Here is a 20,888-nt window from a genome sequence, read left to right on the forward strand (position 1 = left end):
ATGTCTAATTCTATACTGTCTAAATTAGTCATTTTAACAAGTCTTGATTACTAATAGAGGAAATCCAGACATGCTGTATTTTATTATTTGAACTATGTGACTTATTACTTCCTCAAATGTGAATATGACACAAGACCAAAAAAAAGTATATTCTGAATCTCAATTACAACTGACCCCTAAACAATCTGGGGATTAGGCATACCAACTCCCCGGGCAATAAGAAAACCCACTTCCCACTCTCCTCACCTAAAACCTAACTATTAATAGCCTACTTGTTGACTGGAATCTTTATCAATAACATAACATTCAATTAATACATATTTTGCCTATATTATAAAATAAATTCTTACAATAAAGTAAACTACAAAAAACAAAATATCACAAAACTCGTAAGGAAGAGAAAATGCACTTAGGACATAACATACTGTTAGCATGTATCATGTAAACAGGACCTGTGCAATTCAAACATGTGTTTGTTCAAGTGTCAACTGTACTATTTTCTCTAAACTCCTTAGAGGCCACTTTTTAGAATCTTAAGGGTTTCCAAAGTCAATTTTCCTTATACTATAAAAAGATACAGATCCCAGGCATACCATAATTTAGGATAGAGAACATACCACACGTCTTTAGTAAATCATTTTGGTTACGTTCCTTAAAGTTGTGAGGCTATGGGCAGCCCGGGTGGCTGAGGGGTTTAGTACCACCTTTAGTGTGATTCTGGAGACTCAGGATTAAGTCCCATGTTCAGTCCCTGCATGGAGCCTGCTGCTTCTCACTCTGCCTTTGTCTCTGCCTCTCTGTCTCTCTCTCTCTGTGTCTCTCATGAATAAATAAATAAATAAAATATATTTTTTTAAGTTGTGAGGCTATATATATACTTACCACAAAATTAAGCATTTTAAAAGGTAGGATTTTTTTGGAAAAACATAGACATTTAAAAACAAATGATCAAAACTGACATTCATCTTTCACAACTAACAACACTGTCATATGCATATTTTTAACCTACACTAACTTATACAGTATAATTTATCCTCAATGTAAGGCTCATGAGTTATTATTGCAATGTGAAAATTGTCCAACATGAGATACATATAAACCTCTCTACTCCTAAACTCAACAATTCCTTGTTCTCATTCCTACTTTGGATTTCTCCCTAAATTTTCTCTGGGTGGCAAAAATGATTGCATTTACTGGCACAAACAATTGTAAATAAAGATTTAAAATAGCAATCTTTCCATCTTAATAAAGAGCATATTATTCCACTTAGTATAATTTATAGCCTTATTTCTTAACAGATCTCCTCCAAAACTTTGTAAGTCTCACCTCTCACTTTTATAAAATTATCTCTTCCATGTGCAGTTATCACAAGGCCTAATGTCATCCGTAGCTGTGCACAAAATATGACTTTTTATTTCTTTCAGAGTAAAATATAAGTTAAATTATTAAAGTATAATGCTGACTTTGCCACTAAATAAATGATTATGTAACAATGAATAAAAATGTACACATCTTTCTTACTGTATCAACATTTAGAGTTTCAAAATTAAGTGATCTTTAAGGGCAACCCGGGTGGCTCAGCGGTTTACCGCCGCCTTCAGTCCAGGGCGTAATCCTGGAGTCCTGGGATCAAGTCCCACATCAGGCTCCCTGCATGGAGCTTGCTTCTCCCTCCACCTGTGTTGGGTGTGTCGGTGTGTGTGTCTCTCTCTCTGTCTCACTCATGAATAAATAAATAAAATCTTTAAAAAATAAATAAAAAATATGGGGATCCCTGGGTGGCTCAGCAGTTTAGCACCACCTTTGGCTCAGGGTGTGATCCTGGAGACCCAGGATCGAGTCCCACATCACGCTCCCTGTATGGAGCCTGCTTCTCTCTCTGCCTGACTCTGCACCCCCCTCTCTCTGTGTGTGTCTCATGAATAAATAAAACCTTAAAAAATAAATAAATAAATAAATAAATAAATAAATAAATAAATAAATAAATAAAATAGGACTGTTCTAGTGCTAAAACTTTAGAGTTATAAATTCTAGGACTAGGATCCACTAAAAATTTATTTATAGACACGTGTAAGTGGTCATAATCTACTCAGCATAAGATTATTCCCCAGAAAAGAAAGTAGGTAGCTTAAGTTTAAGATTACTCAAACAGGGATCCCTGGGTGGCGCAGCGGTTTAGTGCCTGCCTTTGGCCCAGGGCGCGGTCCTGGAGACCCGGGATCCAATCTCACGTCAGGTTCCCGGTGCATGGAGCCTGCTTCTCCCTCTGCCTGTCTCTCTGCCTCTCTCTCTTTCTCTCTGTGCGACTATCATAAATAAAATAAATTAAAAAAAAAAAGATTACTCAAACAAATGCGTGATCATGAGAGAAAAAATATTGTAGCAGGTCTGATCCACAAATTTATTTTAAAACCAATGCAGCTGTTCTAAATAGAAATAATTAACATGCCCAAAGAAAAAGAGTAAGGAAAATAACAGCAGGGAAAGTCATCCAACTAAAAGCTAAACATTCAACTTTAGGAAACCACAGCAACTGGTCATTGAATGTTTAAGATCTCTGTATTAAATATTCTAATGACCCATGCAATGTGTTTATAAACACTGGCAATATGTACTTACTCTTAGATTGTCACAGAACTCAAAAACAAATGAGAACAGGACCCAAAGAATTTCCTGTATTTTACAGTTTACAAGTAATCTTACATAATCAGTTAATAATAATTTTAACAAGTCTTGATTATTAATAGAGGAAATCCAGACATGCTGTATTTTATTATTTGAACTATGTGACTTATTACTTCCTCAAATGTGAATATGACACAAGACCAAAAAAAAGGTATATTCTGATTCTCAATTACAACTGACCCCTAAACAATGTGGGTTAATAATCAGTTAATAATAATAATCTTAATAATCAGTTATTCCTCAACAACGGAGGAATTGTTTCATTATTCCTAATTATAGAATATTGAGAGTTTATAATCAAGTTACTAATTTTTGGCCATTACAAGGTGTTAGCAGGTATGCTGAGTGGAGGGAAAGAGGGATGAACTTGACATTAAAATACTGTATGTGTTTATCATACACACACACACACAAACACATAAAGTAGAAACACTTGGGTTAAGTCAACTTACCAGTGAAATGCATTGTAGTAGAAGTAAACCAAACCAAGGCCATATAGAAAGGCAGCATTCTGTTAAAAAAAAAAAAAGAAAGAAAGAGAGAGAGAGAGAGAGAAAGAAAGGAAGGAAGGAAGGAAGGAAGGAAGGAAGGAAGGAAGGAAGGAAGGAAGGAAGGAAGGAAGGAAGGAAGGAAGGAAGGAAGGAGAAAGAAAGGAGAAAGAAAGAAAGAGAGAGAGAAAGAAGAAATTCCATAGTAAAAGTTTTTACATCTATTTCCTGGATTATTAGTTAGAAATCTAGCACATGACATGCTTTTTTTGTGATGAAACTTCTACCATATATTATAACACATTTAAAAGAAACAAATGAAGTCATGAGGTAATACGTAATGCAGAAGCCAAACTACTGGAAGAAATATTTTCAGTTTCTTTCTTATGAAGTCCACAGTGAAAATAATTAAAATTACTTTTTTTTTTTTTTTTTAGGTTTTATTTATTCATGAGAGACACAGAGAGAGGCAGAAACAGAGGCAGAGAGAAAAGCAGTCTTCCTTTGGGAGAGCCTAATGAGGGACTCAATTCCAGGATCATGTCCTGAGCTGAAGGCAGATGATCAACCATTGAGCCACCCAGGCATCCCTCAAAATTACAATGTTTAGGTTTGTGTGAAACCCCAAAAGAACCCAAACAACTGAAGTAATCCAAAGAAAGAACAAAGCAGGAGGTATAACACTTTCTGTTTTCAAACTACATTACAGTAGTAAAAGTATAGTAGTAAAAAGCAGTATGGTATTGGTATAGTAGTAAAAAGCAGTATGGTATTGGTATAGTAGTAAAAGCAGTATGGTATTGGTATAAAAATGGACCCTTAGACCAAGGACACAGAACAAAAAGCCCAGAATTAAACACCCACATTTACACTACTATTACTCATCCAGAGTCAAGAACACATGATGGAAAATGACTGTGTCTTCAAATACAATTGAAAAAAATTGGATAAATTCAGAACAATGAAACTGACCTCTTTATTACACTAGTCCAAAAAATTAATGTGAAATGGGTCGACCCAATACCTGATACCCTACAACTCCTATGGTAAAATGTAGAGAAGAAGCTGCCTGACAATAGCTGTGGCATGGATTTCCTAGATGTAACAAGAGACAAAAATAAACATAAACAACTAGGACTAAATCAAATACAAAAGTTTCTGCACAAGAACAAAAAATTAAAAACATGAAAAAGTAACCTACAAAAAAAGAAAGAAAGAAAAAGTAACCTACAAAATGGTAGGAAATTTCTGAAAACCATGTATCAGGTAAGGGGTTAATATCCATGGTAAATCTATAAAGAACTCACATAAACTTAGTAACAAAAATCTAATTAAAAATGGGCAGAGGAACTAAACATTTTTCTTTCTTTCTTTTTATTTATTTATTTATTTATTTATTTATTTATTTATTTATTTATTTATTTATTTATTTATGATAGTCACAGAGAGAGAGAGAGAGGCAGAGACACAGGCAGAGGGAGAAGCAGGCTCCATGCACCAGGAGCCCAACGTGGGATTCGATCCCGGATCTTCAGGATCGCGCCCTGGGCCAAAGGCAGGCGCCAAACCGCTGCGCCACCCAGGGATCCCCTCTTTCTTTTTTTTTTTTAAGGAACTAAACATTTTTCAAAAAAAAGACATTCAGATGACCAACAGGTTAATAATAATAATAAAAAAAAAAGACCCACAGATAATTCAACACCATGATCGAATACCAGCTTATTCATCTCTTAATGGCTATCATCAAAAGGTCAAGAGATAACACGTGTTGGCAAGGATATAAAAAAAAAGGGAGACCGGGCAGCTCCAATGGCTCAACAGTTTAGCGCCGCCTTCAGCCTGGGCATGATCCTGGAGACCCAGGATCGGGTCGCACGTCAGGCTCCCTACATGGAGCCTGCTTCGCCTTCCACCTGTGTCTCCGCCTCTCTGCCTCTCTCTCTCTCTCTCTCTCTCCCTCTCTCTCATGAATAAATAAATAAAATCTTAAAAAAAAAAAAGTGAAACCTTGTACACTGTTAATGGAAATATAAATTGGTTCAATCGTTACAGAAAATAGTATGGAGGTTCTTTAAAAAATTGAAAATAGAGATGCCTGCGTGGCTCAGTGGTTGGGTGTCTTGCCTTTGGCTAAGGGCATGATCCTGGGTTCAGGATCAAGTCCTGCATCCACCTCCCTGCGAGGAGCCTGCTTCTCCCTCTATGTTTCTACTTCTGTCTCTCTGTGACTCCAATGAATAAGTAAAATATTTAAAAGAAGTAATTAATTTAAAAAACTTTTTGAGACTAAATATGAAAACAGAACTACAATATGATCCAACAATCCCACTTTTGGGCACTTATCCAAACAAAATGAAAACAAGGTACTGAAAGGATATATGCACTCCCATGTTTAGCAACACTATTCATTACAGCCAACACATGGAAACAACCTAACATACCATCAACAGATGAATGGATGAATTAGATGTACTATATATATCCAGCAGGATATTATTCAGCCATAAGAAAATACATCCTCTTACTTGTGCCAATATGGGTGGACAATGAGCAATGATGGTTAAGTAAGACGTATCAGAGAAAAACAAGGACTATATGGTATTAATTACATGTGGTATTTATCAATTACCAGGGTAAGGGAAGTAAACGGATAAGACAAGTTTTTTTTTTTTCAAACTACCAATGTCTAGCAAAAAACCCCTCCAGATCTAATTCACAGTACAGTGAACAAAAAAAAAAAAATACTATATTATAATCAATAAACATGTTATTCCAACCACCAAGAAGAAATGATAACTATATAATGTGAGTTGCTAATTATAGCTACAGTGGAAAGCATATACATGTGTATCTCTAACATCTGTACATCTTAATCTTATAATTTTATTGATTAAATATACTTCAATTAAAAATAAAATTTAAAATGGCCAAGAAGTTATGAAAAGATGCCCATGATTACCTTCACAGCAATGAAAACCAAAAATCACAGTATCTTCTTTTTTTTTTTTTTTAATAGAATTTTTTTTTAATTTTTATTTATTTATGATAGTCACACACACAGAGAGAGAGAGAGGCAGAGACACAGGCAGAGGGAGAAGCAGGCTCCATACACCGGGAGCCCGACGTGGGATTCGATCCCGGGTCTCCAGGATCGCGCCCTGGGCCAAAGGCAGGCGCTAAACCGCTGCGCCACCCTCTACCTACTAAGGCGGCAAAACTAAAAAAGGCAAACAATAACAAGTAACAAAGTTACGGAGAAAAAGAATAGCAACACATCCAAATAATGTCAGTGTTCTCTCTTCAAAGGAAAATCTCAATGATATCTTAGAGAATCATGGATTGTCAACAAGACAACATAAAACACCTTACATGGAAATGATCCTAAATCTGTCATTTTTATACCTAATTTGAAGATAGGAATCATTTTCTACAAAATATATAATTTATTAAATTCTTGCTCAGCATCAATCAAAATTGAGATGTACCAAGTTTATAATTTGTCAAAGTTTGTCCATCACAAACCCAGTTTAAAAAGTTAGTTTCACGTGATTAACACTGTAAGGATCTTATATAATGTGCTTTATGTTAAAGAAAAAAATGTGGTTGAATATTACCAAGAGGATGAGATATATAGGAGGGTCCTAACTTTCCTTTCTCCCAGGATTGCATCAAATATACAACTACACATGGATTACTTCCCTAAGTGAAATCCAGAAACTAGCTGAGTGACTTCTATATATCAAGCAACTGAAAATATAACCCACAACAGACCTTCTTTGTCTCCTTGTTGGTTCTGTTTCCCTGGACATCCATAATATGCATTGTTGAACCCTTTTAAATAGAATGTTCAAACCTTATTCCAAGAAAAAATATTTTTGTTTCCATATGTATTACAGCTATATTTTAGCAATATACTTTTTATGACTGTACATATTTAAATGACTTAATACCAGAAATTGTTAATTTTGGAGTTTGGCAAACTTTGTAATGCACTTCACTATAAATTTTAGGCCTTACTGGCTACATTTGGTTTCTGTCATTAGTTGTCTTCTGTTTTAAAAATTTTTTAGGTAAACTTGTGAAAATGTAAAACTGATTTTTAGCTTTACAACCTGCATAGAAAAATTGTGAGCCCAATTTGGATACTGAGCAATTGTTTCCATTTTTTAATGGTTTTATTTATTTATTTGATAGAGAACATAAGCAGGGGGAGCGGCAGAGGGAGAAGGAAAAGTAGATTCGCCTTTGAGCAGGGAGCCTGATGGGGGCTCCAGCCCATGATCTCTGGGATCATGACCCGGGCCAAAAGTCAGACGTTTAACTGACTGAGCCACCCAGATGCCCTTGAGCCATTATTTACTGATCTGTACTCTACTATATCTACTCATAACTATATCATTTCTGTTCATTTTCTTTGAGAAGTTACACATTTTCTATTATTTTTGTCTTTCTCCTTAAGAAATTGATCATTTTTAACATTGGATCTGTTGCAGGATGTATTCACAGCCCATTTTAACAACTGCTTCTTGTTAATGCAATTGTCCTAATGATGTAGTTTTTTGAAATATTGGTGGAGTTTGGTTAAGGAGACGATGATCAAAATGAATTCTTGGGATCCCTGGGTGGCGCAGCGGTTTGGCGCCTGCCTTTGGCCCAGGGCGCGATCCTGGAGACCCGGGATCGAATCCCACATCGGGCTCCCGGTGCATGGAGCCTGCTTCTCCCTCTGCCTGTGTCTCTGCCTCTCTCTCTTTCTCTCTGTGTGACTATCATAAATAAAAAAAAATAAAAAAATAAAAAAAAAAAGAATGAATTCTTGAGATGTCTTTGGTGCAAAATGATGAGCACAGAGAAAGGACCTGTGGCCAGAAAGAGTTGCTGCCCTGGGTTTGTGGGGGGGGTGACTGACTATATAATATGTAGTTTGGGAAGGTAGGAAAATGGAGGTTTTCAAAAGAACTTTCATATGCTAAAGAGAACCTACAGGTTACTGGAGGCCTTGCCATTGCTGGGGCACACTGGGTAGCTCACTGGTTAATTACTTGCCAGGTCGTGGTCATTTTTTTAGATTTTATTTATTTAAATAAATTGCCTGGATCAGCTCAGGTCATGATCCCAGGGTCCTGGGATTGAGTCCCGCATCAGGGTCCCCAAGAGAGCCCACTTCTCCCTCTGCCTGTGTCTCTCTCTGCCTCTCTCTGTGTCTGTCTCATGACAAAATAAATAAAATCTTTTTTTTTTTAAAGTCCTCAATGCCATATTCACAAGATCATACCTGGTATTTACAATTACCTTCTTTCATTAACCATTCCTATTCCCTTTGCTTTCAGCAAAGCATTTCAACTGGTCATCAATCTTTACCTGGTAGGATTATAGCCATCATTCCTGAAAGTTCTAGGCCATTACCATTTCACCATGGGTTGAATTTTTGTAGTTTTCCACTGACCTTAATTCACAAGGCACAGTCATTTTTAGAGATGCCTAAGGGATTTACTATACTGCATGCATACATACTCTTCTTCACATCACTGTGGAACAGGAGTCCAATTTCCTCTTGCATATCAAGTTGAATCACAACCAAAAAACGAACACCCTGCTGTTAATTCAAATCGATGATTGAGGAGTCTAAATGGCCAGGCAGCAGTCTGAACTTTCAGTCTAGTAGAATCATTATTTTCTCTCCTGGTAGAAACATTACTCTCTCTGGACCTAACGCCTCTTTGCCATTAGAGCATAAGGTCAAGCCAAATTTTTGCTGCTAGGTCCATAAGGTAACAGTTATTTGGTGCCAAGGTAATATCATCAAAATGCAACATTGGTCCTTTCTGACTTCCCCCTCACTAAAAAAATAACTCACAAATATCCACAGACAAGGCAATACTGTGAAAATCCTAGAACACAGGGATAGAGACTTAAAGACAACCTTGAAACACAAAAACTGATAATGCACTGGAAGCATAAGTGAAACAGCTACACTCTGACTACACTGCCCCACAACCAAGCTAGCAACAAACCAAACCATACCAGACCTAAAGTTTCTCCAGTGGGCAAAGGTGTCCAATGTGGATATCTAGCTATCCTCGCACTGTAGGTTCCTTTCAGCGCAGCCCACTACAGTAGAGGCCTCATCTCACAGAGATGTTGGAAAGAACATGTGGGATTTGTCTGCCAAGACCAGAATATGGTTGAGGAATGCAGGGGGATCTTAGAGCAAACAGCATACAGATCTTGGTAGACAAATTCCTCCTTGCAGTTGCACTAAAGTACAAAGCTAGCTGCAAATCTTTACCATCTGCAGAACCAAGGCATTAGCCCTGCTGGAAGACTGAATTCAGTACAAATTTCTGGCTGATTCAAGACCTCAAACAATTAGTCTTGCCCTGTCTGAAGCCTACTTTACCACCCTATCCTGTTGAGAAAATTAATTTATACATCTGTCCAGGTGAAGTGCATCCTCCACCCTAACAAATCAGGATGGATTCGTAGTCCACCTTGTAACACTACTTGAACAGAGAGGCCATGACTGGAAAGTCCAGCTGTCCTAGGAGCTTAGAATGCAGTTCTGCATTTTCAAGTCTCCCGCCAGCAAGTCATGCCAGCCTTGGATTCTATTCTACCACTCTAGTGAGCAGAAAAGCAGTTCTGTGGCTCTACCTACTGTTGAGTATAGCCCTCAGTCTCACCTTAACAGGAAGCCTAACCACAATACATCTGGGAAGATGCATCACCCATCTGAAAATCCCACTTACAATGGTACCTCACCAGAGAACCACCCAGAAGCTCTGCCTATCTGGATAACTGCTGCAGTGGTCCTATCTGACCAATAAAGTTGGCAGGCAACCCTGTTTCATAATGGCCACCCAATGCCCAAATATCAAGTATGGCAACCAAGGAAACCATTCCATGACCCTGCTCAGGCAAAGAAGCTAATTTTCTGACCCACCCAAATGCTGTGTATATCAAGAAGTCTCACTCTACTAGAAAGCCTATAAGAGAATCCTGGTAACCAGAGAGCTCATTCTGCATGTACAGAAAACCACATCAGCACAGTTATCAAACTGTTCAAGGACAATGACACCCCTCCCAAGCTTTAAGATTAGGCACTGGCCTATCACAAAAAAGAAACTGACAGTAGCACCAAGGAGACCATCTGTTTAGAAATCCAAGCTGAGTTAAATGGTAAACAACTACTTGTGCCAAAGGAAAGCAGTAGTATCTGGGGGGAAAAAAAAGAACCCCTTACTCAAATGCACAGATAATACAATGCAGAGTCAAGAATCATGAATAATGGGGATCCCTGGGTGGCTCAGCAGTTTAGCACCTGCCTTTGGCGCAGGGTGTGATCCTGGAGTCCTGGGATTGAGTCCCACATCGGCTCCCGGCATGGAGCCTGTTTCTCCCTCCTCCTGTGTCTCTGCCTCTCTCTCTCTCTCTCTATCATTCATAAATAAATAAATAAATAAATAAATAAATAAATAAATAAATAAATCTTAAAAAAAAAAAGAATCATGAACAATGAGGTAAAATGACAGCACTAAAGAAAACGATTAAAACTTCAATAACCAGGGGCACCTTGGTGTCTCAGTTGGTTAAGCCTTTGCCTTTGATTCAGGTCGTGATCTTTGGATCCTGGGAGTGAGCCCTGCATCAGGCTCCCTGCTCAGCAGGGAGTCTGTTTCTCCCTCTCCCTCTCTGTCTGGCTCATGCTCTCTGCTCTCGTTCAAATAAATAAATAAAAGCTAAAAAAAAATTTAATAAAACCTCAATAACTGATCCTGAAGAACAGATTTTGGAACTATATGACAAATAATTCAAAATAATCCTCTTACTGAAGTTTTTTAAACTACCAGAAGAAACACAAAGACAATTAAATGAAAGTGAGAAAAGCATGACCCAAGTGGGAAGCTCAAATTAGAAACAACAAAAAAATTTTGTTTTAAAGATTTATTGGGTGGCCCAGGTGGCTCAGCGGTTTAGCTCCTGCCTTCAGCCCCGGGCATGGTCCTGGAGATCTGGGATCGAGTCCCCGCATCGGGCTCCCTGCATGGAGCCTGCTTCTCCCTCTGCCTGTGTCTCTGCCTTTCTCTCTCTCTCTCTCATAAATAAATAAAAAAATAAGCAAACAAATTAATTAATTAATTAATTAAAATAAATAAATAGATAAATAAGTAAGTAAATCTTCAATAAATAAAGATTTATTTACCCATTTGAGAGATGGAAATGATGCAACTGAATGGCAGGAGTTGCAGAATGAGAGGGAGACGGGAGAAAATTTAAAGCAGGAGCTCTCCTGATCGTAAGACCTATATGGAGCTCAATCTCAAACCCTGAGATCATGATCTAGGCCAAATCAAGATATCTACCTGACTGAATCACCAACTTGGCCCAAAAAACAAATTATTAACAGCAACAACAACAAAAATCTTAAAAGTGAAGAATACAATGAGTGAATTAAAGACATCTTAAAATACTCAGTCAAGCAGGAGAATCAGAGATCTAAAAGACAGGCCATTTTAAGTTATTCAGCTAAAGGAGGAAAAAAAGAAAAGAAAGTAATGAGGACTTCTCAAACACCATCAAAGGAAAACATAAAAGTATTTTGAGAAACCCAAATACATAAAAGAAAAACAAAGAGAAAGAAATAGATTTAAAGCAATAAAGGCTGAAAATTTCCATCTGGAGAAAGAAATGGACATCTGAGTTAATGAGATCCAAGCGGCCCTAAGAGATTTAACACAAAAGGGCCACATCATCACACATTATAATTAAGATTAAATTTGCAAAGGTCAAAGACAGGATTTTGAAAGGAGAGAGAGAGAGAGAGAGAGAGAGAGAGAAGTGACACATCACATTCAAAGGAACACCAATAAGAACTATAAGCAGGGATCCCCTTTTTATAAGAAAAAGGAGAGAGAAATGACACATCACATTCAAAGGAACACCAATAAGAACTATAAGCATCACATACAAAGGAACACAAATAAGAACTATAACCAGGGATCCCCTTTTTATAAGCAGGGGATCCCTGGGTGGCTCAATGGTTCAGCGCCTGCCTTTGGCCCAGGGAGTGATCTTGTAGAGGATCAGGGCTCCTGGCATGGAGCCTGCTTCTCCCTCTGCCTGTGTCTCTGCCTCTCTCTCTCTTTCTCTATGTCTATCATGAATAAATAAAATCTAAAAAAAAAAAAAAAAAGAACTATAAGCAGATGTCTCATCAGAAACTTTGTAGGGCAGAAGAAAATAGAATATAATTGAAATACTAAAAGAAAAAACTCTCAGCCAAGAATACTATGCCCAGGAAAAGGTCTCCATCAGAATGAAGGAGAGAAAATGGTTTTCCCAAACAAACAGAAACTGAGAAACGTCATCATCACTAGACCTGCCTTACCAGAAATTTTTCAAAAAATGAGTTTTTTAATAGGAAATGAAAAGATGCTAATTAACATTGTACGAATGTATTTGTAAAACTCACTAGTTAAAGGAAAGTCAAATTCAAAGTCACTTAATATTGTGACAGTACTGTATAATACAAGTATAATTTAAAGGTTTAAAATATAAATGTTAAAACAATAACCATGTGTTTTAACTTACTATCACGCATAAATGATATAAAAATATTTAGGGATCCCTGGGTGGCGCAGCGGTTTGGCGCCTGCCTTTGGCCCAGGGCGCGATCCTGGAGACCTGGGATCGAATCCCACGTCGGGCTTCCGGTGCATGGAGCCTGCTTCTCCCTCTGCCTGTGTCTCTGCCTCTCTCTCTCTCTCTCTGACTATCATAAATAAATAAAAATTAAAAAAAAAAAAAAAAATATTTATTAATTATAACACCAAAATTTGAAGAAAACTGTAGAATTTATGTGTGCAATCAGTAAAAGCAGAATGGGTGTGTTCCTTGGCAACAGTATTTGAATACAACATTTAAAACACAAGCAAATAAAAAATAAATAGGATTACATCAAACTAGTAAGCCCTTGCAAAACAAAAGAAATGATCAACAAAATGAAAAGCAATTCACGAAATAAGATAAAAATATTTGAAGACCACATATATGACAAAGGGTTAATATCCAAAATCTGTAATAAACTCCTATAACTCAACAGTAAAAATCCCCCAAATAATTTAATTTAAAAATAGACAATGGGAGCACCCAGCTGGCTCAGCTGGTTAAATGTCTGCCTTCAGCTCAGATCTGATCTGAGGGTCCTGGGATGGATGCCTGCATCAGGCTCCCTGCTCAGCTTTTCACTCTCCCTCTGCCTCCCCCCCATTTGTGCTCTCTCTTCCTCTGGAATAAATAAAACCTTAAAAAAAAAAAAGAATAGGTAATAAGCAAAGGATCTGCATAGATATTATTTCCAAAGAAGATAGTCAATGGCCAACAGCTACATAAAAAGGTGCTAACACCAATCATCAGCAAATCAGAAATATCACGTACCACTGCACATTCATTACAATGACTACTATGAAAAAAGACAAGAGATAAGTCCTGGAAGAGTGTAGACAAAAGGGAGCTCTTGATATACTTTTAATGGGAATATAAACTGGCATAGTAATTATGATAAGCAGCATGAAGGAGCCTCAAAAAAAAAAAAAAAGGGAAATACAACTTCCACCCGATCTAGTAATTTCACTTTTAAGCATATACCCAAAGAAAACAAAATCACTAACTGAGGAAATATTTGCCATCTGGATGTTTATTACAGCATTATTTATTTATTTATTTATTTATTTATATTACCCAAAAATGGGAATCTAAGTTCAAGGGTGAATGAACAGAGAGACAGACAGAGATACAATAAAATATATGAGAGAGGAAAGGAGTGGGGAAAAAGGGAAGAAAACTGCGATTTGTTACGACATGGATAGATCTTGAAGGTATTAAGCTAACAAATAAAATCAGACAAGACATATACTGCATAATCTTAATAATCTTAATCAGACACACACAGAATAGTACTCAGCCATCAAAAACAATGAAATATTTCCATTTGCATCAACATGGAAGGAGCTAAAGATTACTATACTATGTGAAGTCAGAGAAAGACAAATACCAAATGATTTTATTCATATGTAGAATTTTTTTTTTTTTTTTTTTTTTTAGGGAGGGGCGGGCGGCGCCGAGGCCGGAGACCCCAGCCCCCCGGCGCACGCGGAGCACAGGGGCACCCGGAGCACCCGGGACGGCCGGGCGGCGGAGGGTGGGCGCCGGGCACGTGACCGGGGCGGCGGCGGCAGGCGCGACCCTCCTAAGCGCCCGCTTCTCGGCAGACCCGGCCCAAGGTCTGGCAGTCCGTGACAGAGCCAGGCGTCCACGGCCCGAGTGTCCCCCGTGGCACCATGCCCGCGCTCCTGGAGCGCCCCAAGCTTTCCAAGGCCATGGCCCGGGCGTTGCACCGGCACATCATGATGGAGCGGGAACGCAAGCGGCAGGGTGAGCCCGGCCGTGGGGGAGGACCCCCAACCCCCTCATGTGTAGAATTTAAGAAACAAATGAGTACGTGTAAAAAAAGAGCGTATGTGGGATTTTTAAAAACCAAACTCACAAACCAAAGAATAAGACAAATGTTTATCAGTGATAGGATGAAATAAATGGGTAAAGGTAATTCAAAGATGCAAAATACCAATCATAAGATAAACGTAAGTTTGATGGATATAATGTGCAGTATGATAAATGTAATTAACAATATTGTGTATTTGAAAGCTACGAAGAAATTAGATGTTAAAAATTCTCATAAGAAAATACTCTATGGATAAAGAAGATGTGGCTTATGTATACAATGGAGTATTACTCAGCCATTAGAAACGACAAATACCCACCATTTGCTTCAACATGGATGGAACTGGAGGGTATTATGCTGAGTGAGGTAAGTCAAACGGAGAAGGACAAACAGTGTATGTTCGTTCTCATTCATTTGGGGAATATAAATAATAGTGAAAGGGAATATAATAGAAGGGAGAAGAAATGTGTGGGAAATATCAGAAAGGGAGAACATAAAGACTTCTAACTCTGGGAAAGAAACTAGGGGTGGTAGAATGGGAGGAGGGCAGGGGGTGGGGGTGAATGGGTGATGGGCACTGAGGGGGCACTTGACGGGATGAGCACTGGGTGTTATTCTGTATGTTGGTAAATTGAACAACAATAAAAAAATAAATTTATTATTTAAAAAAAAGGGGGGATCCCTGGGTGGCGCAGTGGTTTGGCGCCTGCCTTTGGCCCAGGGCGCAATCCTGGAGACCCGGGATCGAATCCCACATCGGGCTCCTGGTGCATGGAGCCTGCTTCTCCTTCTGCCTGTGTCTCTGCCTCTCTCTCTCTCTCTCTGTGACTATCATAAATAAATTTTAAAAGTTAAAAAAAAAAAAAATTCAAGGTGGGGGGCAGCCCAGGTGGCTCAGCGTTTTGGTGCCACTTTCGGCCCAGGGTGTGATCCTGGAGACCAGGGATGGAGTCCCACATCGGGTTGCATGCACGGAGCCTGCTTCTCCCTCTGCCTGTGTCTCTGCCTCTCTCTCTCTCTCTCTCTCTGTCTCTCTCATGAATAAATAAATAAATTCTGAAAGAAAAGAAAAGAAAAAAGAAAAAAGAAAAAAGAAGAGAAAAGAGAAGAAAAGAGAAGAAAAGAGAAGAAAAGAGAAGAGAAGAGAAGAGAAGAGAAGAGAAGAGAAGAAAAGAAAAGAAAAGAAAAGAAAAGAAAAGAAAAGAAAAGAAAAGAAAAGAAAAGAAAAGAGAAAATATTCTAGGGAAGCCTGGGTGGCTCAGTGGTTGAGCATCTGCCTTTGGCTCAGGTCACGATCCTGGGATCCCAGGACTGAGTCTTGCATCGGGCTCCCCACAGGGAGCCTGCTTCTCCCTATGCCCGTGTCTCTGCCTCTCTCTGTGTATTCCATGAATAAATAAATAAAATCTTAAAAAAGAAAAGATTCAGGGATCCCTGGAGGGCGCAGCGGTTTGGCGCCTGCCTTTGGCCCAGGGTGCGATCCTGGAGACCGGGGATCGAATCCCATGTCGGGTTCCGGTGCATGGAGCCTGCTTCTCCCTCTGCCTGTGTCTCTGCCTCTCTCTCTCTCTCTGTGACTATCATAAATAAATAAAAAAATTTAAAAAAAAAAGAAAAGATTCAAAAAAAAAAAGGAAGAAAAAAAAATTCTAGCTCCATGAATGAATTTAGCTATATGAATCTTCCACTAAATTCTTAGGGTAATCATTTATATACATATGTGGTAAATATGTATCAAATCTTTATGTTGTAGACCTTATGTAAACTTGTGTAGTTTATTTATTTATTTATTTATTTATTTATTTATTTATTTATTTATTTATTTTTAATTCATGAGAGACAGAGACAGAAAGAGAGAGAGGCAGAGACACCGGCAGAGGGAGAAGCAGGCCCCATGCAGGAGCCTGATGGGGGACTCGATCCCGGGTCTCCAGGATAATACCCTGGGCCGAAGGCAGGTGCTAGACCTCTGAGCCACCCACGGATCCCCCAAACTTGTCTAGTTTAATACACTATCTCAATCAAACGAGAAAACTGTAATGAATATAGTGCCATTCTTGGGTAACTAACTCCTAACTCCTGGTCATCAAGAGAAACTACCATTTAATAGGCACTGGTTTACTATGTATATAGCCTTCTAAAGAATCTTGCTCCAGGGATCCCTGGGTGGCGCAGCGGTTTAGCGCCTGCCTTTGGCCCAGGGCGCGATCCTGGAGACCCGGGATCGAATCCCGAAACTTCGGGCTCCCGGTGCATGGAGCCTGCTTCTCCTTCTGCCTATGTCTCTGCCTCCTTCTCTCTCTCTGTGTGACTATCATAAATAAATAAAAATTAAAAAAATAATAATAATCTTGCTCCAGCTCTATAAGGTACAGCTCACTAGCTGGCAATATGAGTCTTCAAAGGCCAGTCCACTAAAATAGCAAGCCAGCCATTTCAGGAGTAACATGGAAAGATCAGTGAATTTCATGCTTATGACCCACTTTCATAATTCATTACCTGCACAGTAAGACCAGAATCAATGCTGTGTGGAACACTATGATGTTTGATATGGCATTATCTAAGTCCACAGATGGTAGTTTTGACGAAAGGAATTTATATAGGAAAGGCAAATCTATTCAGTGTCTACTCAAATAAAAGAAAATGGTTGTCCCTTCCTCACTGAAACTGTCCACTGTAATAAACTTACCAAGTAACTTGTTGATTTGCATGGAAATGGTGTAATATTGGGGGGGGGGGTACTCATTATTGGTCTCTGTTCCTGATGGGATTGGTGCTCATTGGTAGCCATACCTAGAACAGCAGTGGTTGAGTAAAATACATTTTGGTAAGACCATGCATAGCTTCTATCCTTACTACTTACTATACACACTGTGGCAATGGCAAAGGTGACTAGGAAAAGAGGCTAACTGGCATTCACATAACCAGCCATCCTATTCACTTTAATATTAAAATGCTCCTCAGATGGGATTACTCTTTGGTGTTCACACAGAACTAAAGACCTTCACATTTATTTCTCATTCAGAAAAGTAAGAATAGTCATATAGATCTCTCTCAAAGTTCCTTGTAAACAAATTTCCTGAACAGGTTCCTTCCAAGTCCCTGTCAATCCAGCCAAACCACGAGACACACCCAATTACTTCCCATAAAATTTACACATGTGGCTATTACTCCTTCCCAGGGAAAGTGAACATCTTCAAGTTCCACCCAGTGGGAAAATTACTATACAGGCATTTCAGTAATCACATAAATAGGTCAATACCCTCCTCATTTCATTATTATCCCAAAATGTTACAGTACATGATGCAGATATAACTTTCCTTATCAAATTAAGACTCATCAGAACTTTAACCATGATCATTTTAAGTCACTTGTCATTCACAGACAATTATCATTTGACTCTGATTCTTTACTGCAAGTGTTTACACTAAGCCACAGGCAAGAATGCTATAATGGAATTAAAGGAGTAATTCTGATTGCATCTCCAGTCTTGAGTATTTCCAAAATAAAGAAGAAGCTAACAGTCATAAATCTGCTAATCCAAGAAAAAACAGAACAAGTGGCTCTGAATGAAATGATAAAGACCATTATAATTATTGATGATTTGTCTGAAACATTTTTTTTTTAGGGACGATAGTATTCAATATTTTAAGGAACCCTTTCCCCTTAAGCTATGTGTAAGCTATACCCAGTTATAAGCTATGGGTAAATAATCCTTTCTGAACAAAAATTATTTTTCCTCCCTACTTAATCATTTATAATTTGAACACTATTACTGAGTATCCTTATCTTTATGGAAATAATTATCTGCATAAATTCAGAAAGTCTCTTCTCAAAAATAATAAATAAATAAATAAATAAATAAATAAATAAATAAATAAATAATAAAAAAGAAAAAAAGAGGGGATCCCTGGGTGGCGCAGCGGTTTGGCGCCTGCCTTTGGCCCAGGGCGCGATTCTGAAGACCCGGGATCAAATCCCACATCGGGCTCCCGGTGCATGGAGCCTGCTTCTCCCTCTGCCTATGTCTGTCTCTGCCTCTCTCTCTCTCTCTCTCTGTGACTATCATAAATAAATAAAAATTTTAAAAAAATTAATAAAAAGAAAAAAAGAAAGTCTTTCCCTGCAAAGACCATTTTTGGAAACACTGGTTAAAATACAAAATATTGGGACGCCTGGGTGGCTCAGCGGTTGGGCGCCTGCCTTCGGTTCAGGTCGTGATCCCGGGATCCGGGATCGAGTCCCGCATAGGGCTCCCTGCGTGAGCCTGCTTCTCCCTCTGCCTGTGTCTCTGTCTCTCTCTCTTTGTATGTGTCTCTCATGAATAAATAAATCTTTAAAAAAAATAAAATAAAATAAAATAAAATAAAATACAAAATATTTCACTAGAATGTCATATTTGAGAATAATGTGCATTAAATAACAAATGATCTGAGAACTTTAAGGGGTTCTAAGAAATGCTAAGGAACCACTGCTTCTAAAGCCCACTTTGGCAAAACTGGCCTCAAGCAGGCTAACCATGTTCCCCACCTTAGAGCTAAGGAAGGATACTTCCTGGCAAGCTCTAGCACCTTAGAATACTTTGGAGAATCCTACAAAAGGAATTCAACTAAATGTATATAATGTAGCAAAAATTCTTGGGTTGACTTTCTAGACTTTTAAAAATCTAATTTGAAACTCCTTATGAAAAATTCCAGCAGGGACACACCTGGGTGGCTAGTAGATGAGCGTCTGCCTTCAGCTCAGGATGTGTGGTCCCTGGATTGAGTCCCACATGGGGCTACCTGTGGGGGGAGCCTGCTTCTCCTTCTGCCTATGTCTTTGCCTCTCTGTGGGTCTCTAATAAATGAATAAGTTAAAATCTCTTTTAAAAAGGGGTGGGGGGAGTTCCAGCAAAGCAAACTCAAAAGACCCTTCTGAGGGTGACTGGGTGGCTTAGTCACTTAAGTGTCTCCCTTTGGCTCCAGTTATGATCCCAGGGCAAGCCCCACACTAAACTCTTTGCTCAGCAGGGAGTCTGCTTCTCCTTACCACTCTGCCTGCTGCTCCTCTCTAAGGTAAACAGAATCTTAAAAAAGACTCTCTGACAAGTAACTATTCTTGCCTTTTTTTTTTTAAATAATCTTTTTCTTTTTTTTAAGATTTTATTTATTCATCATAGACAGAGAGAGGCAGAGACACAGGCAGAGGGAGAAGCAGGCTCCATGCTGGGAGCCTGATGCAGGACTTGATCCCGGGACTCCAGGATCGTGCCCTGGTCCAAAGGCAGGTACTAAACCTCTGAGCCACCCAGGGATCCCCCTATTCTTGCCTATTTACCTTAAGCAATAGGCAAAATTTAATGAGACTATTATTGTTCAAACAAATTATGCCTGTGCAACCTTAACATGTAATGATAAAGTTTCCTTTATGTGATGAAAACTCCAACTGATACTGTCTACTATGTAAATCACCAATGTGGGAACTCATATGAGTTCAGTTACACTGGGTCACTTGGTATTATAATCAGTGAATTCACCTCGGTTTCTACTTCTTGATTTCTGGACCCATGAATGCTGGCTACCAGAAAAACTGGTTGCTAATTTGTAACAGTATCGACTTGATGAACACCAGCTTTGGTCACATGGTTGGCACTGTAACTGAGTCTTTAAAAGACACTTTCATTGTTCTATCAAGCCAGCTGACTGAGGATATTTCATAATGGCCAGATCACTGAAGTTCACAGATGATATATGCTCAATGCTTCTCCTTTTTTATTATGAAGTGAGTTATGAGATCTGAAACAATGCTATGTCAAATAGTAAGAAAGAAAGCATTGTTAAGACCATGGATATCAGGTTCAGCAGAAACACTATGCAGGCAAGATAAATTTTTATCCACAGTAATATGGATATTATGACAATATCCATAATACTGGATAATAATGGAATATGCTATGAGCATATGCAACAGCATCTCTGCCACCATGGCCACTTTGTTATGAGACTGCTGGGCAACAATACAGGTGACTGGGGAAAGAGGCAGATTAATATCAACAGGCATATCATCCTATCCACTTTATTCCTGAAATCCTCCTCTGACAAGAATGGGATTCATTTTTTTTGCCCATTAGGAGAGGTCTAATCCATAATTTCAACGTCACCAGGTCTGTGTTTTTTCCTTCCTTTGCCAACAGATTCCAGGAAACTCCTCATTATGGGATAGCTATAGGATGA

At 38.6% G+C, this 20,888-nt stretch overlaps 1 protein-coding gene across 13 annotated transcripts in view; it reads right to left on the reverse strand.

The window, feature by feature from the left end:
• Positions 1-20,888, reverse strand: part of LOC140629027 (lysine-specific demethylase 6A-like) — a 154,467-nt gene that overhangs the window by 87,833 nt on the left and 45,746 nt on the right. For 12 of the 13 annotated variants that reach the window (XR_012026901.1, XR_012026900.1, XM_072818424.1 and 9 more), the window contains exon 5: positions 3,138-3,196. The exons of the other annotated variant lie outside the window; for it this stretch is intronic. Coding sequence is in view for 10 of the 12 variants with exons in the window: in XM_072818424.1 (XP_072674525.1) it covers positions 3,138-3,196 (59 nt within the window). In the remaining 2 variants the exon portion in view is untranslated. The remainder of the gene's footprint in view (positions 1-3,137; positions 3,197-20,888) is intronic. 13 annotated transcript variants of the gene reach the window in all.

Source organism: Canis lupus, chromosome Y (genome assembly GCF_048164855.1).
Source record: "Canis lupus baileyi chromosome Y, mCanLup2.hap1, whole genome shotgun sequence".
NCBI classification, from domain to species: Eukaryota; Metazoa; Chordata; class Mammalia; order Carnivora; family Canidae; genus Canis; species Canis lupus.